The 26316-nt window shown below is 43.4% G+C and overlaps 2 protein-coding genes across 4 annotated transcripts in view; both read right to left on the reverse strand.

Annotated features, from left to right (window-relative positions):
* rpl15 (ribosomal protein L15) overlaps positions 1-26316 on the reverse strand; it is a 499976-nt gene that overhangs the window by 242051 nt on the left and 231609 nt on the right. The gene's annotated exons all lie outside the window — the stretch shown is intronic.
* LOC137340523 (ubiquitin-conjugating enzyme E2 E2) overlaps positions 23328-26316 on the reverse strand; it is a 276626-nt gene continuing 273637 nt past the window's right edge. For all 3 annotated transcript variants that reach the window (XM_068003037.1, XM_068003054.1, XM_068003045.1), the window contains exon 6: positions 23328-24053. In XM_068003037.1, the coding sequence (XP_067859138.1) occupies positions 23956-24053 (98 nt within the window). In that variant the 3' untranslated portion in view covers positions 23328-23955. The remainder of the gene's footprint in view (positions 24054-26316) is intronic.

Below are 26316 nucleotides of genomic sequence, written 5' to 3' on the forward strand. Positions count from 1 at the left end.
GACGGGTTGCACCTCAAAAGGGCCGGGACCAATGTCCTCACAGGGAGGTTCGCTACTGCTGTGGGGGAGGATTTAAACTAATTTGGCAGGGGGATGGGCACCAGGATGTAACAATGGAAAGGAGAAACAAGGTTCACAAAGGATTGGGAGAGAAAGATAGCACTAGAATAAGAAATAGTACAGTATTAGGTGGGGTTATACTAAGGGAGAATATGAAAAGGTCTAAGACTGGTTTGCAGTGCATGTGTATAAATGCACGAAGCGTGGTAAACAAGGTTGATGAGCTGCAGGTGCAAATAGCCACATGGGAATACGATGTTGTGGCGATAACGGCGACCTGATTCAAAAAAGGGCTGGATTGGGTACTAAATACTCTTGGATACAAGGTGTTCAGGAAAGATAGGGAAGGAAAGAAAGGATGGGGGATGACAGTATTGATTAAGGAGAATATTGCAATACTGGAGAGAGAGGATGTCCTTGAGGGGTCAAGGACAGAATACAGTTAAGAAACAATAGAGGTGCCATTACACTATTGGATGTATTCTATAGGCCACCAACTTTGGGAAGGGTATAGAGGAGCAAATTTGCAGGGAAATTACAGAGAGGTGCAAGAGCCATAGAATAGTGATGACTGGTGACTTCAACTATCCTAATATACTAATATCCTAATGGACAGGCCCTGCGAATACACAGGGTCTGCTCAGACGAGGAGGAACGCGATGGACACCTACAGACGCTGAAAGACGCCCTAGTAAGAACGGGATATGACGCTCGACTCATCGATCGACAGTTCCGACGGGCCACAGCAAAAAATCGCATAGACCTCCTCAGGAGACTAACACGGGACGCAACCAACAGAGTACCCTTTGTCGTCCAGTACTTCCCCGGAGCGGAGAAACTACGCCATGTTCTCCGCAGCCTTCAACATGTCATCAATGAGGACAAACACCTCGCTATGGCCATCCCCACACCTCCACTACTCGCCTTTAAACAGCCACCCAACCTCAAACAGACCATCGTTCGCAGCAAATTACCTAGCTTTCAAGAGAACAGCGTCCACGACACCACACAACCCTGCCACGGTAACCTCTGCAAGACATGCCAGATCATCGACACAGATACCACCATCACACGAGAGGACACCACCCACCAGGTGCATGGTTCATACTCCTGTGACTCGGCCAACGTTGTCTACCTCATACGTTGCAGGAAAGGATGCCCCAGAGCATGGTACATTGGCGAGACCATGCAGACGCTGCGACAACGGATGAACGGACACCGCGCAACAATCGCCAAACAGGAGGGTTCCCTCCCAGTCGGGGAACACTTCAGCAGTCATGGACATTCATCCACCGACCTTCGGGTAACGTTCTCCAAGGCGGCCTTCGAGACACACGACAACGCAAAATCGTCGAGCAGAAATTGATAGCCAAGTTCCGCACCCATGAGGACGGCCTCAACCGGGATCTTGGGTTCATGTCACGCTACACGTTACCCCACCAGCGAACAAATGTTATCTGTTTTTAATATAACGGGTCAGTTGCTGTCTTTTCTATGTTTCTACCTCTCTATCTCTTTTTTTTTGTTTGTTGTTTTTTTTTTGGTGATTTGTATATTCTGTGAGACCTGGCAGGTAACACCTGTCTGTCTGCACACTGATTGCCTTGGCAACGGGCAGTTGAAAAAACTGTCTGTACTCACCAAGCATTGTTCTGTGAATTATAAATGCGATTTCATTTCGAGGATTTCATTTCCACATCGTTCACCTGACGAAGGGGGAAGCCTCCGAAAGCTTGTGAATTTAAAATAAAATTGCTGGACTATAACTTGGTGTTGTAAAATTGTTTACAATTATCCTAATATAGACTGGGATAGTAATAGCGTAAGGGGCAAAGAGAGGGCGAAATTTTTGAAGTGTTTTCGGAGAACTTTCTTGACCAGTACATTTCCGGCCCAATGAGGATGGAGGCATTGCTGAATCTGGTTCTGGGGAATGAGGTGGGCCAAGTGGAGCAAGTGTCAATGGGGGAACATTTAGGGAACAGCGATCATAGTATCATAAGATTTAGAATAGCTATGGAAAAGGACAAGGACCAATCTAAAGTAAAAATACTCAATTGGAGGAGACCAATTTCAATAGGATGAGAACAGATCTGGCCCGGGTAAATTGGAATGAAAGATTGGCAGGCAAAACTGTAATTGAACAATGGGTGGTCTTTAAGGAGGAGATGGTTCAGGTACAGTCTAAATACATTCCCACGAGAGAGAAAGGTAGGGCAACTAAAGCCAGAGCTCCATGGATTGCAAAAGAGATAGAGTAAGATGAAGCAGAAAAACTTCCCCTTCCACCACCCTAAACATTTACTCCCTTCATCACTGGTGCACTGTAGCTGCAGTGTGTACCATCCACATGATGCACTGCAGCAACTCGCCAAGGCTTCTTCAACAGCACCTCCCAAACCCACTACCTCTACCACCTAGAAGGACAAGGGCAGCAGGCACATGGGAACAACACTACCTGCACGTTCCCCTCCAAGTCACACACCATCCCAACTTGGAAACATATTGCCGTTCCTTCATCGTCACTGGGTCAAAATCCTGGAACTCCCTACCCAACAGCACTGTGGGAGAATCTTTATCACACGGACTGCAGCAGTTCAAGAAGGCGGCTCACCACCACCTTCTCAAGGGCAATTAGGGATGGGCAATAAATGCTGGCCTTGCCAGTGATGCCCACATCCCATGAATAAATTTTAAAAAAAAGGGTGTATGACAGATGTCAGGTTGATAATACAAGTGAGAACAAGGCTGAATATAGAAAGTTCAGAGGGGAAGCGAAAAAGGAAACAAGAGGGGCAGAGAGAGATTATGAGAATAGACTGGCAGCCAACATAAAAGGGAATCCTAAAGTCTTCTACAGGCATGTAGTAGGAGGCGGGGTGAGACGAATTAGGGACCAAAAAGGGCATGGCTGAGGTACTAAATGAGTACTTTGCATCTGTCTTTACCAAGGAAGAAGATGCTGCCAAAGTCACAGCAAAAGAGGAGGTGGTAGAGATACTGGATGGGTTAAAAAATGATAAAGAGGAGGTACTAGAAAGGCTCGCTGTACTTAAAGTAGATAAATCACCTGGTCCGGATGGACTGCATCCTAGGTTGCTGAGGGAAGTAAGGGTGGAAATTGCGGAGGTACTGACCATAATCTTCCAATCACCCTTAGATATGGGGGTGGTGCCAGACAACTGGAGAATTGCAAATGTTACACCTTTGTTCAAAAAAGGGTGTAAACCAAGCAACTACAGACCAGTCAGTTTAACCTAGGTGGTGGGAAAACTTTTAGAAACGATAATCCGAGACAAAATTAATAGTCACTTGGACAAATGTGGATTAATAAAGGAAAGCCAGCACGGATTTGTTAAAGGCAAATCGTGTTTAACCAACTTGATTGAGTTTTTTTGATGAGGTAACAGGGAGGGTTGATGAGGGCAATGTGGTTGATGTTGTGTATATGGACTTCCAAAAGGCGTTTGATAAAGTGCTGCTTAATAGGCTTGTCATCAAAGTTGAAGCCCGTGGAATAAAAGGGGCAGTGGCAGCATGGATGTGAAATTGGCTAACTGACAGGAACCAGAGTAGTGGTCAACGGTTGTTTTTCGGACTGGAGGGAAGTATACAGTGGTGTTCCCCAGGGGTCGTTACTAGGACCATTGCTTTTCTTGATATATATTAATGACTTGGACTTGGGTGTACAGGGCAAAATTTCAAAATTTGCAGATGACACAAAACATGGAAGTGTAGTGAACAGTGAGGAGGATAGTAATCGACTTCAAGAGGATATAGACGGGCTGGTGGAATGGGCAGGCACATGGCAGATTAAATTTAACGCAGAGAAGTGTGAAGTGATACATTTTGGTAGGAAGAATGAGGAGAGGCAATATAAACTAGAGGGTATAATTCTAAAAGGGGTGCTGGAATTAACAGATGTGGGGGTATATATGAAGGTGGCAGGGCAGGTTGAGAAAGCGGTTGAGAAAGCATACAGGATCCTGGGCTTTATAAATAGAGGCATTATCACTAAAACAGATAATGCAGTCATTATCTCATTGCTGTCTGTGGGGCCTTGCTGTGCACATATTGGCTGCCCTGTTTCCCTACATTACAAAAGTGACTACTCTTCAAAAGTATTTAATTAGCTGTAAAGCACATTGGGATGCCCTGAGGTCATGAAAGGCACAATGCAAGTTCTTTCTTTCTTCTTTCTTTTAGATATTGTGTTTTCAGGATGTTTTACCATTCAATATACTTTTTTTTTAAAATCCAGTGAAAATTAGGATGGTTTACAATTATGTTGTCATCCAATATACAATGTTAAATCATATACCTTCCTAAAGGCTCATCACTTTAATAAAACTGTGTTCAACACCATGATATTGAAAAATATTGTATCACTTGTTTCTAAACGTTCTTCTTACTTTCCCTCATTTAAAAAAAAGTTTTGCTGGACACTTTTTCAGGAAGACATTGGCTCTTTAAAATTGTTTTTGTGAGCCAGCTCTTTTCTGTGATGAACAGCGGCACTGAGGACAGGTAAGGCACAGATTTCTCTCCCACAGTTTCCATGACTTCCTGATTTCAGTCAGCCGGTGTGAAGCCTGGTGGGTGTCTGGCACCTTGCCCTTAGGACGCTGTGGAAAACGAAGGTAATCTCCTGCAGTCCTGTACATGTCCTAGTGATCAGTGTAAGATTGTCATTGGCAGGAGTTTGCAAACAGATCACTTGACTGTTCTCTCAATTGAGCAACAAAGCGTAACAAGGCAGGAATGAGTAACGTACAAATGGTGGAGAAGAAGAAAGTTACCTTCACCAGATCATTAGTGAGTGTGGTGAAGGAAGGAAGTGAGTGGAGGAAATGGTTAGAGTGACTGCTGCAGAACCTGAAAATCCCCTTCAAGAATCAGAGGTCAGTGCAGCTGTTTATTTAGAATCAAAGTACCAAACAGCCCAAAGCACAACCATATTTATATTTAATCAGTTAATTTGAATAATGTTTACATAACTCTACTATATCAGGCTCTGCAGTTAAATTATATGTGCAAAGCATTCTGGTCTTCATTCAGAAGTGATGTAGATTTGCAAGGCTACAGGGAAAGGGCGGGGGAGTGGGACTAGCTGGATTGCTCTTGCATAGAGCAGGCGTGGACTCGATGAGACGAATGGCCTCCTTCCGTGCTGTGACCTTTCTATGATTCTAGGTCTTGGCAAATATTTATCATCACTGTGCCTTTCAGGAGTTTCAAAACTTTGATTTATTTTCTCTATTGTATTCCTTTTACTGTATTTTAGCACTTTTTTTTCTTTTTGCTCCTCATTTCACATTTAGCTTCTGTTTTTTGTTTCATTCTTTTTTCTTTCTCTTTCCTGTTTAATTCTATCATGTTTGTGGATCACATTTTATTGTTTATAAATATGGGAAAGCAAAAACTGAGAAAGAGAGAGAGAAGTTGGCTGAATGAGACAAAACAGGAGACGATATCATTTAACAGAAATGGCAAGAGACACCAATGGTGTGAAATTGCACTATGCAATATTAGAATGTTAACACATATGAATGTTAATATCACACTGTGCAACTTCACCCAGAGAGGCACTGATATCTGGGGAAAGGAATCAGTCATCAAGCTAATTAAATTGCAGAGCCTGTAGCCTCAGGGAAGGGATCAGTCACGGATAAGCTGTGAGTTAGACTAGCCAGGAGTAGTAATCAGTTAAGGCTCTTTTACACTGCTGCTTGTTTAGTTCAGATCCTGGAAGACAGGTTCTGCTCTTTGGCTTTCCACATTTACGTTGCTAAATCAATCTCTCTTCTGATGGTAGAATCGTAGATCTCATCTTTTGTGAGACTGAGATTCAGCCATTAGAGTAAGGAAGCTGGATTTAGCAATGTAATTACAGGGAGTAAGCTCGTAGTCTCCCATAATCCAAACTAAACAAGCTTCAGTGTAAAAGTACTTTCAGAGTTGTTATAGTTAGAGCAGAGAAGGGAACCAGGCAAAGAGAAGCTGTAGCAAAGGAAGGGATCAGTCAAGCTGTCAATCAGGTGTTGCTGGGGAAGTTTACTTTTAGACTGCCATCTGGACGAGGGAAGGAATTGATTTTTAAGAGGATGCATTTAAGTGGAAGCTAGATAAGTACATGTGGGAGAAAGGAATAGAAGGTTAAGCTGATAGGGTTAGATGAAGTAGGATGGAAGGAGGCTCGTGTGGCGCGTAAACACCAACATACACCTGTTGGGCCGAATGGCCGGTTTCTGTGCTGTTACTTCTATGTAATTCTATGTTAGAGAGATCCAAATTACTGTGAAAAATGCTAATTAGAATACTGCTCATTCTTGTATTTTATGTAAAATAAACCAAGTGTTGGTCTAAAGCTGTACCTGTTTCTTTTCAGTCCACCTTCTGTAAAAAGGGGAGAATCACGTGTATTATTCTAATAGCCAGTAAAGGTTTACTCTTACAATCTCTAGATGGTGATATTGTTTAATTAAATATTGGGTAGAATAAGGATCATAGTGGGTGTGAGGTTTGTTTATGGGAACAATGCGGACGCCGGACCTAAGAGAACAACTGGCACAAAAATCTGAGAACTCTGACGAGGAGGAATAATCAGGGAGACACCAGTTATCATAAGGGGCAATGAATAGTGGACACTGGACATCAGCAGAGGGAGCAGTGAGACAGCTCAGGTATCAGTGAAGTTGGGAGTAGTGAGAGACTTGGGATAAGTTTTTCTCCGTTTGCTGTTTGGAGTGAAACCATAAGCATAAGGAACAGGCTTACAATTTGCAACAAATAGACAACAGAGAAAGCTTCCTCTGATGGCAATAATAATTAGAAGTTGCGTGAGCAGCAAGAGAGGTGTGGGTGTCAGCAGGGACTGTTCACACTGGATGAAAACTGTTTACTTTTTTTATATACCTCTAAGTCTAAGAGTACAGCAAAACAAATAGTCATATATTCTTCCAATGGTTCAGCAGGTAAATGTATTCTCCATTACATAGAACGTACAACACAGAAACAGGCCATTCGGCCCAAAAGGTCCATGCCGGCATTTATGCTCCACACGAGCCTCCTCCCTCCTTACTTCATCTAACCCTATCAGTATATCCTTCTATTCCTTTCTCCCTCATGTGTTTATCTAGCTTCCCTTTAAATGCGTCTATGCTAGTCGCCTCAACTATTACTTGTGGCAGCGAGTTCCACATTCTAACCACTCTCTGGGTAAAAAAAGTTTCTTCTGCTTTCCCTATTGGATTTAATAGTGATTACCTTATATTTATGGGCCCTAGTTCTGGTCTCTTTCGCAAGTGGAAACATCTTCTCTACATCTACTCTATCAAACCCTTTCGTTATCTTAAAGACCTCTAGGAGGTCACCCCCCCAGTCTTCTCTTTTCTAAAGAAAAGAGTCCCAGCCTGTTCAATCTTTCCTGATAGGTATGACCTCTCATTTCTGGTATCATCCTAGTAAATCCCTTTGCATCTTCTCCAGTGCCTCCATATCCTTTTTATAATATGGAGACCAGGACTGTTCACTGTACTCCAAGTGTGGTCTAGCCAAGGTTCTATACAAGTTTAACATAACTGCTCTGCTTTTCAATTCTATCCCTCTAGAAATGAACCCCAGTGCTTGGTTTGCTTTTTTTATGGCCTTATTAACCTGCGTCACTACTTTTAGTGATTTGTGTATCTGTGTCCCCAGATCCCTCTGCTCCTTTACCCCATTTAGACTCTTATTATCCAAGCAGTATGTGGCCTCCTTAATCTTCCTACCAAAATGTAACACCTCACACTTATCTATATTGAAATGATTTTACCAATTACATGCCCATTCTGTAAGTTTATTAATGTCTTGTATTTTGTCACATTCTTCATCGGTATTAACTATACCCCACAGTTTGTTGTTGTCCGCAAATTTTTGAAATTGTACTTCCGATTCCCGAGCCCAAATTGTTTATGTAAATGGTGAACAACAGTTGTCCCAGCACAGATCCCTGTGGAATACCACTTCCCACCTTTTGCCAGTCTGAGTAACTACCTTTAATCCCAATGTGATACTGAGCCATACAGACCATGGCTCATGAACCCATGTTCAACCACAGGCCATGTTGAGTTGGCTGATCTTAGCTCCTGGACGAGAGGGGAGAATAATTGGTCAGTGTTCCACCTCCCGATCATTATCTAGAGTCACTGGCTAAAAGTAGAGGTGTTAGGTGAGGACAGATTCAGGCTCGGCTGCAACGCCTTCATCAGGCAGAAAGAACGGTCAGTTGGGTGGGATACTGGAGAATTGCTGCATCCCAGGAAAAGCAAGGAGACTATTGGAAGGAAAAAACATCTGGGCCCCAAAATTCCTGGATTGTTAGAAGGTGTAAGTCCCATTTCTGTCTGGGGGGGGGGCCCTATGGTTAGTGGGGCGGCGGGGAAGTTGGGGGCAAGGCAGATCTTCAACCCACCTCTCCCTACATCAAAGGGACATATTGGGATAAGTTCCTGGGCTTCTCCAGGAAATTCCTCTCTTTAAGCCCTTGAAAGCCCTGACCAGAACTTATGCCAGTTGAGGCCCTTCTGAAGGCCCCATACCTTTGTTAATGACGGAACCAATCCTGGAGGGGATAGATTACCTTCTCTAGCTGTGGAGAGGCTCCTTTGGGAGCCAATAGGATCTTAGAATCTTACAGCATGGAAGGAGGCCATTCGGCCCGTCATGCCTGTGCTGGGTCTTTGAAAGAGCTGTTCAATTTAGTCCCAAACCCCAGCTTTTTCTCCATAACCCTGCAAATTAGTCCTCTTCAAATACACGTCCATTGGCTTTTTGAAAGTTCCTATGGAATCTGCTTCCACCACTCTTTCAGATTGTGCGTTCCAGATCTTACCAGCCCTCTGTGTGAAACAAATTCGCCTAATTTCCCCTCTAGTTCTTTTGTCAATTATTTTAAATCTATGACCTCTGGTTACCGACCCTCTTGCCAGAGGAAACAGTTTCTCCCTCTTTGCTCTATCAAAACTCCTCATTATTTTGTATACCTCTATTAGGTTTCCCCTTAACCTTTTCTGATCTAAAGAAAACAATCCCAGTTTCTTCAATCTCACCATAAAACTGAAGTCCCTCATCCCTGGTATCATCCTGGTAAACCCCCTCTGTACTCTCTCCAAGGCCTTGACATCCTTCCTAAAGTATGGTGCCCAGAAATGTGCACAATATTCCAGCTGAGGCCTAACCAGTGATTTGTAAAGGTTTAGCGTGACTTTCTTGCTTTTATATTCAGTGCTCCTATTTACAAAGCCAAGTATCCGATATGCTTTCTTAACCGCCTTATCAACTTGCCCTGCCACCTTCAAAGATTTGTGAATATGCACCCCCAAGTCCCTCTGCTCTTACACTCCCCTCAAAATAGTACCATTTAGATTATACTGCCTCTTCATGTTATTCCTCCCAGAGTGCATAACTTCACACTTATCCGCATTAAATTGCATCTGCCATGTGTCTGCCCATTTCACCAGTCTGTCTATGTTCTCCTGAAGTCTGCTATTATCCTCCTCACTATTTACTACGTTGCTAAATTTTGTACATCTACAAACTTCAAAATTGTGTTCCCTGTACCCAAGTCCAGGTCATTTATATATAACAAGAAAATCAATGGTCCTAATACTGACCCCTGGGGAACCCCACTGCATACTTCTCTCCAGTCAGAAAACATCCGTTCACTATTGGTCTCTGTCTCCTATCCCTTAGCCAATTACGTACCCAAGTTACCATCATTCTCCATGTGCTTCTATTTTCAGAATAAGTCTGTTATGTGGTACTTTATTAAATGCCTTTTGAAAGTCCATATATACAACATCTACTGCACTATCTTCATCAACCCTCTCTGTTACTTCATCAAAGAACTCAATCAGGTTAGTCAGACATGATTTGCCTTTAACAAATCCTGGTGCTGCTTGTCCCTTATTATCCCATGCTTCTCCAAGTGAGAATTAATTTTGTCCTTGATTTCCTACCACTGACGTTAGACTGATTGGCCTATAGTTACCAGGTTTATCCCTCTCCCCTTTATTGAACGGGAGTGTAACATTTGCAATCCTCCAGTCCTCTGGCACCACTCCCATATCCAAGGAGGACTGAAAGATTGTGGTCAGAGCTTCTGCTATCTCCAGCCTTGCTTCCCTCAGCAACCTAGATGCATCCCATCTGGACCGGGTGACTTGTTAATTTTGAGTGATGCCAAACTATTTAGTACCTCCTTTCCATCTATTTTTATCCTATCCAATATCTCTATTCCCTTCTCCTCTACTGTGACATTAACTTCATCCTCTTCTTTTGTGAAGACAGATACAAAGTACTCATTCAGTACTTCAGTCACGCCCTCTGCCTCCACAAGAAGATTTCCTTCTTTGCCCCTAATCAGCTCATCGTTCCTTTAACTATCTTTTTACTTTTTATATATTTATAGAAGATTTTTGGGCTCCCTTTTATGTTACCTGCTAATCTTTTCTCATTCTCTCTTTGCCCTTCTTATATCCTTTTTCAATTTCTCCTGCCCTCTCTGTATTCTGCCTGGTTTTCTACTGTATTCTGTACCTGATATTTGTCATAAACCTCCTTTTTCTGTTTTATTTTAACCTCTATTTCCTTTGTCATCCAGGGAGCTTAAGCTTTGGATGCCCCATCTTTCCTCCTTATGGGAATATGCTTGGTTTGTACCTGAACTGTCTCCACCTGGAAGACCTGCCATTGCTCGTTTACTGTTTTTTTTGGCCAATCTTCGTTTCCAGTCCACCTGTGTTGAATCCCTTCTCAAATCACTGAATTGGCTCTCTTCTAGTTGGGTATTTTCAACTTTGATTTTTCTTTGTCCCTTTCTATAACTACTTAAACCTAATTATATTATGATCACTATTACCCACATGTTCTCCCACTGAAACTCACTCCATTTGCCCTACTTCATTCCCCAGAACTCGATCTTGCACTGCTTCCTTCCCCATTGGGCTAGAAACATGCTGTTTAAGAAAGTTCTCTTGTACACATTTTCGGAATTCTTCACCTTCCTTGCCCTTTACACTGTTTTCTCCCCAGTCTATATTAGGATAATTGAAGTCCTCCACTATTACTGCTCTATTATTTTTACATTTCTCTGAAATTTGCCGACAGATTTGCTCCTCCATCTCCTTCTCACTATTTAGGGGTCTGTAATAAACACCCAGCAATGTAACAGGTTCTTTTCTGTTCCTTAACTCCAACCAAATAGGTTCAGTCTTTGAACCTCTAGTATATCGTCCCTCTGTAGTACTGTAATATTATCCCTGATCAATACTGACTCTTTTTTCCCCCCCCCCCCCACCCACCCACCCACCCCGGCCTTGCTTTTTTTCTTCCCCTATCCCTTCTGAATATATTGTAGTCAGGAATGTTTAGTTCCCATTCCTGCCCATGTTTAAGCCATGATGTGGAGATGCCGGTGATGGACTGGGGTGGACAAATGTAAGGAGTCTTACAACACCAGGTTATAGTCCAACAGCTTTATTTAAAATCACAAGCTTTTGGAGGCTTCCTCCTTCGTCAGGTGAGGAACCTGATGTTGTAAGACTCCTTACATGTATAAGCCAGGTCTCCGTTATAGCCATTATATCATAACCCCAAGTGGCAATTTGTGTCTGCAGCTCATCAGCCTTATTTGTAACACTCCTCGCATTAACACACATGCATTCCAGCACCACACTAGTCTGCGTTGCTTTTTTCCTCCATCTACTTCCTGCTCTTTCTACACTTTTTTGTTCTGTTGCTATTTGTCCCTCCTAGTTTTCTATGCACCTTGTCTCTCCTCCCTGCTGCTGTGTCCTGGTTCACCTCACCCCCCACTCCCCACCCCCCGCATCCTGCCCCAGAACTGGTCCCAATGCCCCAGGAATCTGAAGCCCTCTCTCCTGCACCATTTTTCCAGCCACACATTCACCTGAATTATCTTCCTGTGTCTGTACTCACACTAGCACGTGGCACTGGGAGTAATCCAGAGATTACCATCTTTGAGGTCCTGCTCTTTATCCTAGCTCCTGAAACTCTGCCTGTAGGACCCCAACTCTTTTCCTACCAATGTCATTGGTTCCAGACCACGACTTCTGGCTGTTCTCCTTCCCCTCGCAGAATGTGCTGCACCCGTTCAGTGATGTCCTTAACCCTGGTACCAGGGGGGCAACACACCATTCAGGACTCAAGCCTGCAGTTGCAAAAACACCTGTCCTGCCCTGACTATCAAATCCCTGCATTTCTACACTTTCTTGTGCAGCTGAGTCTCCCACGGTGCCATGTATTTGCTTCTGACTGCTCTCCTCCGAGGTCAGAAAGTTAACATGCAGGTACAGCAAGCAATTAGGAAGGCAAATGGTATGTTAGCATTTATTGCAAGGGGGTTGGCGTACAGGAGTAAGGAAGTCTTGCTGCAATTGTACAGGGCTTTGGTGAGACCACACCTGAAGTACTGTGTACAGTTTTAGTCTCCTGGAAGGATATACTTGCCTTAGAGGCGGTGCAATGAAGGTTCACTAGATTGATTCCTGGGATGAGAGGGTTGTCCTATGTGGCGAGGTTGAGTTGAATGGGCCTATACCCTCGAGTTTAGAAGAATGAGAGATGATCTCATTGAAACATATAAGATTTTGAGAGGGCTTGACAGGTTAGATGCTGAGAGGTTGTTTCCCCTGGCTGGAGAATCTAGAACTGGAGGGCATAGTCGCAGGATAAGTGGTCGGCCATTTAAGACTGAGATGAGGAAGAATTTCTTCACTCAGACGGTTTGTGAATCTTTGGAATTCTCTACCCCAGAGGGCTGTGGATGCTCAGCCGTTAAGTATATTCAAGGCTGAGATCGATAGATTTTTGGACTTTAAGGGAATCAAGAGATATGGGAATCGGGCGGGAAAGTAGAGGTAGAAGATCATCCATGATCTGATTGAATGGCGGAGCAGGCTCGAGGGGCCGTATGACCTATTCCTGCTCCTATTTCTTATGTTCTTATGTCTCATTACCCTCACTGGTATGCAACACTGAATACCGGTTTGTGAGTGCCACATTCCCAGGGGATTCCTGTAAAGATTTAAAAAAAAGTTTTAATTTAAATTTCTCGGATCTATTTGGCCCTTTGGGGAGACTTCAGGTGGAGCAGCAAGACCACCTCTCTGTCTTAGAAGGATGGATCGGATTGGGCTGGGCCACGTATCGCTGATGCTCCCTTGCAGGTGCCCACCTCGGCTACACAGATGACCCCGTCACCAGGATTTGGGATAGGGTCTCTGACCTTGGGCAAGATTGGCTGGGGTCCCTCTTGGCCATGATTATCCTGCAGAGCAGGGCCCTAAGTATTTCCAGGCCCTTGATTTCAACTCAGTTCTCCCAGTTCTAGTGTTGTTGCTACCTGGATGCTACTTTATTGTTTTTGTATGTGCTTTCTTCTTTTTCCTTCCTCTCTACTTTTTCCCTTTCCTGAAAGTGATGGCTTTTTGCCAGGTTATATTTCAATGGGTACCAGTCATCCTTTGGTACCTTGTCCAAACAGCCGTTCTTCATACTGCTGTAGGTATTGTCAGGCTATTTTACCATTGGTGGCATCACAGCCAAGTGATGACAGAAGATCAATAGACCTGTCTTCGTCTATTGCCCACACATGTGCACTTCCAGCAGGGGCTGTTAGACTTAATGTTCTGTCCTTAGCCCTGGAACTAAAGTCAATTGTAGTGCCTCTACCACAGTCCAGATGGAATTGGAACCAGGGACCATTTCTGGTGTCTGAGGCTCAGTTACTTGAGGCTTTAACCAGATGAGCCATTGGGAAACTGATTTTACATTTATACTCAATGTTGCATCTTTATAGGATTTTACCAACTTACTTGAGGCAATGTTTTGTCCTCCTATAGACAGATCACGTATTCCACCACAGCCAATTCCTTGTTGAATCCATAAGGCGACGTAGTTAAAAATATCAAAGTCAAAGTGAAACGCTCCTAATGTTTGGAGGCCTTGAAAATCAATCTCTCAGTGGATCTGATTTTCATATTGGTTATTTGTACTCCTGACCTCCGCCTGCTCTTCTTTCCTCTTTTGTTTTGATCAGACTTCTAAAAGGGATTTCCTGCCTGATCCTGCCAGTGCTGTTGAAAAGTCCCATCCGAAATAATAATATATTTTTTCTTTCAGATGTTGACCAACCTGCTTTGCATTTCCAGCAGGGTCTGCATTTATCCCAGATTTCCAGCATTCGTGGTTTTTCTTTCTCGCCACAGAATTTTAAGGGCTAGAATTTAAACCGGGAATTCTGTGCCTTCAGCTGCCTAGGCCCTAAGCTCTGAAATTCCCTCCCCAAACTGCTTTGCCTCTCCTCCTTGCTTTAAGAAGCTGCTTAAAACCTACCTCTTTCACCAAGCATTTGGTCTCAAATATCTCCTTCTTTGACTCTTTAACTTTTGTCTGAGAGCACTCCTGTGAAGCATCTCGGGACGTTTTGCTATGTTAAATGTGCTGTATAAATGCAAGTTGTTGTTGATTCTGCCCATATTCAGGCACTCGCAGGGCGGGAAGCAGAGAAAAGTTGGGTGGGTGGGGGGGCCTACCAATGAAACTCTGCTCTTAAAAAATTGTTTCTTTGATTCTTCCAACGCCACCAGCGAAAGACATGCGATGGGCAACTGTGAGAAAATTACAGGGAAGGGCGTGGCTTAGCCCAGCAACACCATTCCCTCCCCTATCATCCCTGGTCCACCTCCTGACAATAACACCTCAGAGAATGAGTCATTGAAGGCCACAAGGGACCCAGGGCTAGATCAAAACTGAAGTTTTAAAAACAAAATTGTAAATGTAATCATTCAGACTGGACCCCAGGAATCCGAGAGGTGTTCCTTAGGCTTCCCCTATTGCTCTGCTATGAGGAGGTTCAAGCGTTTCACTGCCGAAATGCGAGGCTGAACGGGCACTGTAGCTGGCCTGCTGGCCTCTAACCCTTACTGACTCATACCAACACCTCTTTGTTTGCAGATCAAAGCAGGGGCTCCTGTGCCATGACACCTTTGCAATGCTTGAGAAGGCTGTGCTTCCTTCACAAAGCAATAACTTGTGCCAGCTACCAGACAGCTCATAAGGGAGAGCTTCAACTGACTGAGATCTGAGTCGACTGCCAAATGAGTTAGAACCATAGAATCATAGAAAAGATACAGCACAGAAGGGGGCCATTCGGCCCATCGTGTCCGCGTCGGCTTGAAGAACAACCAGATGCCCATTCTAATCCCATCTTCCAGCACCTGTAGCCCTGCAGCTTACAGCACTTTAGGTGCAGGTCCAGGTACTTTTTAAAAAGAGTTGAGGATCCCTGCCTCTACCACCAATTCGGGCAGCAAATTCCATACACCCACCACCCTCTGGGTAAAAAGGTTTTTCCTCATGTCCCCTCTATTCCTTCCGCCAATCAGCTTAAATCTATGTCCTCTAGTTCTTGAACTCTCCGCTAGGAGAAACAGGTACTTCCTGTCTACTCTATCTGGGCCCCTCATAATTTTGTACACCTCAATCAAGTCACCCCTCAGCCTTCTCTGCTCCAAGGAAAACAACCCCAGCCTATCCAATCTCCCCTCGTAGCTGCAATTTTCAAGCCCTGGCAACATTCTTGTAAATCTTCTCTGCACTCTCTGCAGAGCAATTACGTCCTTCCTGTAATGTGGTGACCAGAACTGCGCATAATACTCCAGCTGTGGCCTTACTAGTGTTTTATACAGTTCCATCATTACATCCCTGCTTTTGTATTCTATACATTGGCTAATAACGTAGAGCATTCCGTAAGCCTTCAAAGAATTCAGTCAGATTTGTAAGGCATGACCTTCCCTGAACAAATCCACGCTGACTATCCCTGATCAAACCATGCCTTTCCAAGTGACAGTTTATCCTATCTCTCAGTATTGATTCTAATAGTTTGCCCACCACCGAGGTAAGACTGACCGGCCTATAATTGTTCGGCCTTTTCCTCATTGCCTTTTTAAACAATGGTACTACGTTTGCAGTCCACCGGTACCTCCCCTGTATCTAGTGAGGATTGGAAAATGATCCTCGGAGCATCCGCTATTTCCTCCCTGGCTTTGTTATCATGGCCTCCCTTTGGTAACAAACTCAACTCAGTTGCTTGCTGACAACTATCAAGGCTGCCTTCAGCGATCAACCTCCTGCTCCTTTGTTTAGGTGTTCCCCCACTTTGCCTCAAATCATTCTATACCTGTCAGTGACATAAACATCTTGCTGATGGCAAATTTGACAACTTCTGTACCGTTTAAGGCCATCTTGGCTCCCCTTGGTGACTACTGTTGTATGTCCTTTCAATCCTAGCGCCTCACTTCTAAGGTGGCTGGCTGACGATTTGTAACAGGACCGTAGGTGACTGAGCAGATTGGGAAAGATCCAGGTCAGACAGGTCAGAGGTGTCATGGCACAGGAGCCCCTGCTTTGATCTCCAGGTCAGGCTCTGAGCTGAAGAAGCAGCTGCCTCAGACACTACATTCAGCCACATTGTTGTAGCCACAAAATGGCTGACTTGTCCCTTTCAGCTGCTGCAGCAGCACTGGATTGTCCTCCCCTAAAGTTGGATTTCTATAGAGCACGAATAGCTTCAGGAACCCACCATCAAAACATATGACGATGCGCTGAGGAAAATTGGGCTGGTTCTCAGCGGTATAACCCTAATGGGTAGAAGAGCACTTCTGGAGGAAAATCTGAACCTTGTTATTTTCTTGCCATTAATAGTTCAGCTGTAGAAAATATCTTTGTGGAGCAAATGATTGCAGACTTGTTATAGCATCTTTTAATTATAACTGGTTAATGGGGCCAATTAGCCCATTGAAATTTCAAATTATGGTCCAGAATTTGCTGAAAAATAACGGCGTGTGACTGACACATGGTTATTAATGTGCAAATCAGCAGCTTGTAGCGAGGGAGAGATACTCCCTGAATTGCGAATCGCCACAAGTTGCTGGCTGAATTGCGCCACGCGGTTAGCTTCGCAAAAACGGCATCTCGCCCTTAACCTCCCTGTGATTCTCATGAGGTTGCTGCATTTGTACATTAATTGCCCGTTAAACTCGCCACAGAAAGTTAAGTTTAGTAATTTAAAAAATTTTTTTTTTATTATTTGTTCACGGGATGTGGGCGTCGCTGGCAAGGCCGGCATTTATTGCCCATCCCTAATTAACAACATAACTACCCTTTTAACAACATGATGATTGTTAATGACTGCCAATCAACAGCTCTGGCCTAAAAAATAAACAATTATAAGTGTGGATTGTTTAGGAGATTTTTTAAATGTTACATTTTTAATTTTTAATCTTTTTTCTTTTCCTTTCTATCTTTTTTTCTCTCTCTTAACCCAATCTTTCTTTCCCTCTTTTTCTTTCTGTACCTGATTTGACATTGAATTCACCCACTTCTCAGTCCTTCCTCTGTTTATTTCTAAATCCTTTACTTTCATTGGTTAAGAAGATACACTGTTGGTTCTCTTGTTCACCAAGGTCCCTGATGCCCTGTTGCTCTCACCGTGCTGTTATCAGCTCGTACTTACAGCAACTTTGTGGGCAAAAAATGTTAAAACCTAAACGTCCAATTGTGAGTCTAACTGACTGGGCACGCTGTGAGATGCCCCACTCCAGAAAAATCTGGGCCAGTCACACGACTGAGTCAAGTATGAACCAAGAGAAAATAACTAGATTCAAGACCTCCTGGGGAACAAAACTATTTTTAAAATAGAAAACCATTTTTTCTGTCCTCCCAAGCATGACGGAAATAATTTGTGAGCAATTGTCAGTAATACAATTATAGTAGATCAAACAGAGGCCTCTCTGCCTCACTCTCCCACAGTGTCATTTCACAAATTCATTGTTTTATCTCTCACTTCCTTTGCCTTCTCCTCCACATATAAAGAAAGTCTTGCATTTATATAGCATCTTTCACAACCTCAGGACATCCCAAAGTGCATTACAGCCAATTAAGTACTTTTGAAGTGTAGTCACTGTTGTAATGTAGGAAATGCAGCAGCAAATTTGCGCACAGCAAGATCCCACAAACAGCAATGTGCGAATGACCGGATAATCTGTTTTAATGATGTTGCTTGAGGGATAAATATTGACCAGGATATTGGGGGAGAACTTCCCTGCTCTTCTTTGAAATAATGCCATGAACATCAGCAAGCCAATGCAGCACGTCACCAACTTTCTAAGCACACCGGGGAATAGATGCGTCTCTCCCAATATGCATATTGGTTCACCCTTCACTGCAGCATTCTTATAGCAGATATAAGGGCAAATTTTGTGAGGCGCCTTTTCTGGCTCACAGCCTCAGTCAATTTTACCGATTAACTGTAATGACCTGAAAATCTGAAGCATTGCAAGTCAGCTGTGTGTCCAATTCTCCAATTGTGCATCCATCGATCAATGCTCTGTACTGGGAGAAAATCAACCCTATAAACTATTGGTTAATGAGTAGCTTTAAGCAATATTTGTCAAAACTACTGAGTTTCTAAGTGTTTGTAAACATATTAAAGAAGAAAAGATTTGCATTTATATACCACCTCCCATGACCTCAGAATGTCCCAAAGTACTTTACAGCCAATGAAATACTTCTGAAATGAAATCATAGTTATAATGCAGGGAACACAGCAATGAGCTCCCACAAACAGTACCAGATGACCAGATCATCTGTGTTGGTGGAGGGATAAATGTTGGCCAGAACTCTCCTGCTCTTCTTCAAATGGTGTCATGGGACCTTTTACGTCCACCTGGGGCCTCGGTTTAACATCTCATCCTAAAGACAGCACCTCCAACAGGGCAGCAATTCCCTTAGTGCTGTACCGAAGTGCCAGCCTAGATTATGTACACAAGTCTTTGGAACCTGAACCCACAACCTTCTAACTCAGAGACGAGAGTGCTACCACTGAGCCACTGCTGACACTCTAAGAATGGCTGGGATAAACGATAACTATATCAGGGTGGACGTTCCATTGGGATTCTCCCAGGTGCCTGCCATCTTCAGTGGAAGATCTGTGGCAACACCGGAGAAACGGTGTAAACATTGCAGTAATTGCAGCCAATGGCTTCAGGGGCACCAGCAACTCTCCTGTGGCATTGTTCATGAGTGAGCCTAGACAGTAATGGGCTATCTGTGGGGAACCTCCCACCAGCCACATATTGCAGAAATCATGGAAATGCTTACCGTGTTTTTTGTCTATTAATTTTAATGGACAGAAAATTGTGAGCAGCAAGCCCGCAATTCCTTCAAACGCACGGTTGGCGGGCAAGGCTCCCCACAGGTAGCACACATTTATAAAACTGGCCCTTATGTGTTGGCAGGATATCCAACTATGCAGGGCATCGCAGCTGAATCCGACCACACACGTACTTTCTAGTAGACGTTATTGAATAGAATCAGGAGCGGGGTCCGTGACTCATTTCTTTTCGTAGCTCACTGAGGCCCCTAATGTTGACTTGGCCGAGATCAGCTAACTCAGCACAGACCTGGGAACTTCTGGTTTGTGTAATCTAGTGTTACATCGGGTGACACATTTACCCACGTCTTGGGTACCAGGTATTAATGCTGAAATATGTGTAAAATGACCATTTGATTCAAAAAACCTGAATTTTAATTCACGGAATAGTCATTTAAATCATAAACCAGGAGCTATTGTCAGGCTTAGAAAGCTGGAGACGCTAGTTCCAGATGTGTGAATAACTACCTAACCTCATAAGTGTTGCTTTAGTTTAGTTTATGTATTTACTTCAGGTGGACATGTTTGCATGATGAGCAATGTTATCTTTGTTCACTTAGGCAGGTTTCTGATATCCCTTCACCATATGTGTCTGACACACTTGAGTCTGTGACACTGTAGTAATGGGACAAGTGGAGTGTGTGTGGGTATGTGTCACTCAAATAACGCTGACACAGAGCAATGTAACCATGTGTCACGTGATTAAAATTCATGGTCTTCACCAATAAACAGGTCATTTCAGATAATGTCAGGCAGCAGCTGTGTACTTTGTTGGATGGGCAAATCATTCCTTTCCTTGTTTGGTTCAGGTTAGGTGTAGAAGTATAGGTGGAAGAAAATCAGTATGCATATGACTCAAGTAAAATGCAAAGTTTAAATGTTCGATCTAGGGAGCTTAGTGGCTGTATAATCTACACAACATCAGGGCCAGCAACTGGCTAGTTGTATTCTACCCTTAAATCATTGCCATTCATTAATGATTCTGTGTGAACTGACAACTTCTGAATGCCGATTGATTAAATCAGTGCAGCACAAAATAAAAGCCCCAAATTGAGAGGTACAAGCCAGGGAATCAGGAGCAGTGAGAGCTGACATTTAGCAGAGAGCTACAGGAGGAAGCAAGTGGGAGGACGTGGAGTTGTCAGAGCCAACATCAAAGGGTGGGGAACAGGGTTGCCAATCCTCCCAGATTGCATGGGAGTTTCCTGGAATGGGTCATGCGGGAAGGAACGGAGTCATATGCATTCTTCATATTGGGCCAAGTCCTGGTGTACAGAGATATGGTGGGAGCGGTGCTGTCTACCAGTAAGGGAGGGTGTGCCGGGGGTTGAGCTTGTTGATTTTATGTGTGAGAGAGGGGTTGAGGTTGAAGCAATTGGTAGGTGGGATGAGAATGTTTATGTTTGTGTTTTTATATGATAAAGTTTATTTTTAGTGGCATATAGCATGGTGGTGAAGAACTGTCAGCAAAATTTTTCCCAATTATCTCATTGGTTCCTGCTAACCATATAACTAATTGGATCAATTAGCAATGTTAGAAGCTCACTACAATCATAGGGTATTAAAATCGTACAATATTAAAAGATTTTTAATATAGATTTAAATACTGTGGTATACACAGGTGTATCTGCATGTATTTGTTCTGTATCTTTAAATAGGATATTTGAATGGTAAGACATGAGAATTGATATTACCATCTGTATTTAGGAATGACTTTGACAACTGAGCTCTCAAATTGCAATAGTGAAGTAAAATGTAATTCTTCTGAGACTGGTGCTGAGGCTGCATTAAAATCCACATGAGTCCTGATTCAGTTGTTTTTCTGCTTGTGGCTAGGTTTATGTCATACTCACTTCACTGCATGATGTTTAATCATCAAAGCCCTGAGGAGATAATTAAAATTATAATTAAAATGATAAACCTTCAAATCCATAATTGTCTGAATGTGCTGTGTGAAGATGCAGATGTTTTGCATAGTTTTCTTCAATTAAATTTCAATGACCATAGCATACTAAAAGTTACATGCAACAAAACCAAATCTATCTTGGAAATGAGTTCATTAATACAAATACACTGGTGTTCTGGATTATATATGTAATGCAAGTAATGATGTAATTTACCAATGAATTGACTATTAGCTAAATATAAATATAACTTTGAAAGTTAGCATTACAAGGATAATTTTGCAAGACAATGATCAGAAAATTAAGAGTGCTGTGAATATGGATGCTGGGTTTCCGCTGACGCTATGTTGGCCAACCTGGAGCATTCCCGAGGAAATTCCTGATGGTTTATGTTTAGGATATGACCATATGAGTGCGAGTATGGAGCGAAGAAATAATAGGGAAAGGATGGTACTAACCCTCCTGGGGATCGCACTGGCTTCACCCATTCCCCCTTCCCCTATGCTCCCATAGTCAACAATTTTCAAGCTGCCTCCACAAAAGCACTCAAGGGCTTAAAACTGATGGACCACCTCACCTTCTGTGTGCATCTGCTTCCTTCTGTTATGTGCTTGTCCTGCAAGCAGCGAAGTGGTACTGAAATGTTTAAAGGCTCAAGAGAAAATACAGTGATACCCATCATGCAGGTAGCTTTCGTTAGAAATTTTTTCAGGGCACACTTTTAAAGATATAAATGCAGCAAGATTTCTAGCTGTAATTTGGAGATAGACAGTAGTACGGCCATGCACGTTAAGCATTGAAAAATTGTAATTTTCTTTAAATTTGTTCTTGGGATGTGGGCAACACACTTGCAAGGCAGCATTTACTGCTCATTCCTAGTTGCCCTCAGGGCATTGAGTCAATCAGGTAGTGTAGGACCGGAATCACATGTAGGTCAGACCAGTTGGAGGTGGCAGGTTCCCTTTCCTGAAAGACAGGAAATTCCATGGTCATTTTTGTGGTGCAAGCCCTCAAATTACTGGATTTGTTGAATTCAATTTCAAAACTTGTCATGGTGCAATTTGAGCTCCACCTGGGTTGCTCGTCTCGTACTATAACCACTCCATTACTGTGGAGATGCCGGTGATGGACTGGGGTTGACAATTGTAAACAATTTTACAACACCAAGTTATAGTCCAGCAATTTTATTTTAAATTCACAAGCTTTCGGAGGCTTCCCCCTTCCTCACATCGTTCACCTGAGGAAGGGGGAAGCCTCCGAAAGCTTGTGAATTTAAAATAAAATTGCTGGACTATAACTTGGTGTTGTAAAATTGTTTACAACACTCCATTACTGACTGCTTTGCATCTAACTGCAGTCAATGTGTAACAGATTGAGCGAAAAAACCTGGTAGCATGAGCATGATGCTTTGCTCATCTAGTGGGTGTAGATTTTGGTTAGCCTTACCTAGATTTTTTGATGCCCATCTTGCACATCAGCCTCTGTATACATTTCACGGTTCCCATGATATACATGATAGATGTCACCTCCTCCCAGGTAATCTGTACTCCTTTCCTGTGGGCAGGCTGCTTTTGAGCACTGAACAGGGCAACCCTCTTTTAGTATACCTCTTGCAGCAGAAGCACCAGTTCTGAATCTGTAAACAGTGCAGCTTTTCCTGGACACATTTTCCCTTTGAAAGCCTCAGTATGTACCGCCTTTAATAGTGTACTATGTGAACTTACTAGTAATTGCATGGTGTAGCCCTTCAAATTGTTGCACCTGTGCAGGAAATTCTGCCTCCTCCAAATGTGTGAACACCCAGTGGTAGGCTCAAATCACACTGGGAGTTCACTATGCATATACAATGAGCTCCAACCTGGAAGCTGGGGCTCAATGGGATATTTCTAATTTGGTCGGGTGAAAATCGTATGCCAAATAATTCCAGCCACCTCCACGACCATAGAGGAAGATGAACTCCATGTTCTCTTCTAACATTTTGAAATGCATCATTTCATTTTCTTCTCTCCTGATGATCCTGTTACACTGTTTAAAAGGTTGAAATTTAAGTAGCTGTTTTTTTAAGTAAAGGACACATGAAGAAAATATAAGCTATAGTTCAGCCATAGTGCTGTTTTACTGAGTGCTTCAATAATACAAGTGTACATCAAACTGTTCCACAGTCAGGAGTTGCAGGTACCTCAAAATTCACAAGCATTTAAAAGTAGATATTCTGCAAAATACACAAATCTTTTGTGTTGTTCAACAGCTTTTGAGAAAAAAAACTCCAGGCTGGTGAAAAGGACAGTCATCATTGTAATGCACAGTGATTGTTAATTTAAGCTCATTACGAAGCTTTAACCTGGTAGCATGCACCTGACATGATTGACTTTAATACAAAAAACTCAGTTCTAAGCATTACCTATATGAAGAATTAGATATAATCTATTATGGTTCAAGGACCACATGAAAGGAGACACACTTATACAAAGCTATGTAACAATAAAGCTCTCTACTTGTACAAGTTGAACATTCTTTGCATTGTAGAGATTCAAACCTACTCATTGTAAAAACAACGAAGTCTCAAATCGTTTCAAGTCATCAGGGAACAAAAGGACATTTTTACATAAAGGTTTTTTTTTAAAAAAAGGAAATAAAGCTAGGAATAGGGGATGGGCTGTCGTTGCACTTAGTGAATGTGCTTTCCCAGGGGTCAGGATTTACAGCAGCAAATTCTTATGTGGCATATCTCTTGGTCCACTGTCTGGCTATTCTGTCATGTTCTGCTCTGTTGGTCAGATACTGAGTAGCTATGCTTCCAACCAAAGGATCAGCTGCAAAAAAAAGAATATTGGTAAGTATTTACAGATTTGAAGACAAAATAGATACCTATTTACCTATACATAATTACTATATCTGAAACAGTGCCTTAATTACCAATTTTACAATAATGGTTTTTCAGTTGATAAACAATAACCTCTATTGTTCTATCTGGTATCCAGCATACTTCAATAGTTTTTTAATCATTCACAGTGGGTAACAACTTTGTTAAATTCTGTGTTTGAAGCTTATTATTACTAAAATATATTAAAATCATTTTGCACTTTAAAAGTTTCAACTTTTATTGACCGCACAAAAATCAGAATACCTTAAAGTATCAAATATCAGCTGGTGATGAGTCAAAATGTTGTATCACCCCAGTGATTGAATAATGAGATCAAAAAAGCCATAACTAAGCAGGCATATTTTAAAAGATAAAAAAGAAACAAAAAGTAGTATGGAGTGCACTAACCAAAAGTCAGTTGAGTTATAAGAAGAGGTAAGAGTGTGAGAAAAAGGGATGCATATGACTGACTCAATGGATAAGTCCATGGTCTAATTTGTATCTAAGTCATGCAAGCCCAGAAGGTTCCAAGTTTGATCCATCGTCTATGCTGAGTAGCTTAACTCAGCTGGGTGTTAAAATTGGCCCCGGTGCTCATGAGCTAGGAAGGGGAGAAATCAGCCAGCATGGTCGCTTGTGATTGCCATCCAGTGTCTCCTGATGAAATGCAAGTGCAGAGCTTAACTGTGATGTGCCGACAGTCGAATAGTCTATTAACATTGGGTGAATTACCAGAAAGCTCTGGCATCTGTGGAATCAAGAAACAGTATGGGCTCCATTTTAGCACCCGCTTTCGGGTGCGTTCCTGGCGGGGGGGGGGGGGGGCTCCGAAAATTGGGGATTCCCGGAGCGGGTCGGGAGCCTGGCTCCAACCCGCCCACTTCCAGGTTCCCCACAGACGCGCCGGCATGCGGGCGCAGCCCCCGCATATGGGATTCCCGCAGGCAATTAAAGCCGGCGGGGTGCCACTTAAGACTATTTACATTGCTATTTCAGGTCATTAACAGACCCGATTAAGGGAATATGTCAGGAGGGGTGGGATTTTAGAAACAACTGGGCGTGTTTCCCATACTGGAGCTGCAAAGGTCCATTTGACAGGTGGGGGGGGGGGAGGGGGAGACCCTCACACATTGCAGGCCACTCTGTCACTTGGGACAAAGTTTGGCCTCCACCACCCTCCTCCTGACAATAAAATTGACCAACTTGCACGCTTACCCCGGGGTCCAGAGACATGTACCTACCTTGCGGACCCCCTCAGATGTATATCTTCCGGATGGGGGCCGCCGTAGCTGCAGTCGTGACCTCCTCGGAGGGCGAACAGCATCACCAGCCTCGCCGGCCACGCTGTCCACCTCTGACACGTGGAGCTCCACAACACAGTGCTGTGACACATCCACCTGCACAGCAGGAGGGAGGGCAACCGCAGAGAAAGATGCGTCGCAGGGGGCACTACCCTCGCCACAGGGTCCACAGACCGAGGCTCAGCTTCCTGGACCTCTCTGAGCAGCAGTGCACATGGAGGCTCAGAGTCACTCGACATGTAGTCGTGGACATCTGCAGCCTCCTTCATGCCGATCTTCCGGCTGGCTCGAGCACCATCTTCTTACCTGTCGCTGTCAAAGTCACCACTGCCATCAACAACTTCTCCTCCGGATCCTTCTAGGGTGCCATCGGGGACATCGCCGACGTCTCTCAGCCGTCTGCACAAAAGAGCCCTGCAAATACACCTACACCCACTTTTCAGTGACACAATGAGTGGCATCAGGTGTGGGTCTTCATTGTGATCCTCAGGAAAGGGCATTATTGCACAAACCAGACAAGATTCGCAAAGACATGGCAGTAGTGGTGCCAATATAATATGTGATGTGAGTTGATCAGAAATTAAATATAAGTAAAAACCATGACAAACCCTCAAACACCCTTGTGCATCCCCTTCATGCTCACAACACGTTTGCCTTACGCTTCCTACTGCACATATGTGATGCATGCCCTGTGGCTGCAGTACAGGTAGTGGCAGGTTGAGTGAGGCTGACTGTGAAAGAGATGCATGAGAGGGTGAGTATGAGATAGAGCCATGAGATTGTAGGAGGATTGGGTTGAGTGGTAGTGGCGGGATGAGTACTGGTGAGGTGAGTAAGTGCAGGTAAGATGAGGATGAGGTTTGAGTGGGTGTGAGGGGTGATGTGACGGAGTAGTGTTGGCAGTGCAGAAGG

This window comes from Heptranchias perlo, chromosome 2 (genome assembly GCF_035084215.1).
Source record: "Heptranchias perlo isolate sHepPer1 chromosome 2, sHepPer1.hap1, whole genome shotgun sequence".
In the NCBI taxonomy this organism is placed as follows: Eukaryota; Metazoa; Chordata; class Chondrichthyes; order Hexanchiformes; family Hexanchidae; genus Heptranchias; species Heptranchias perlo.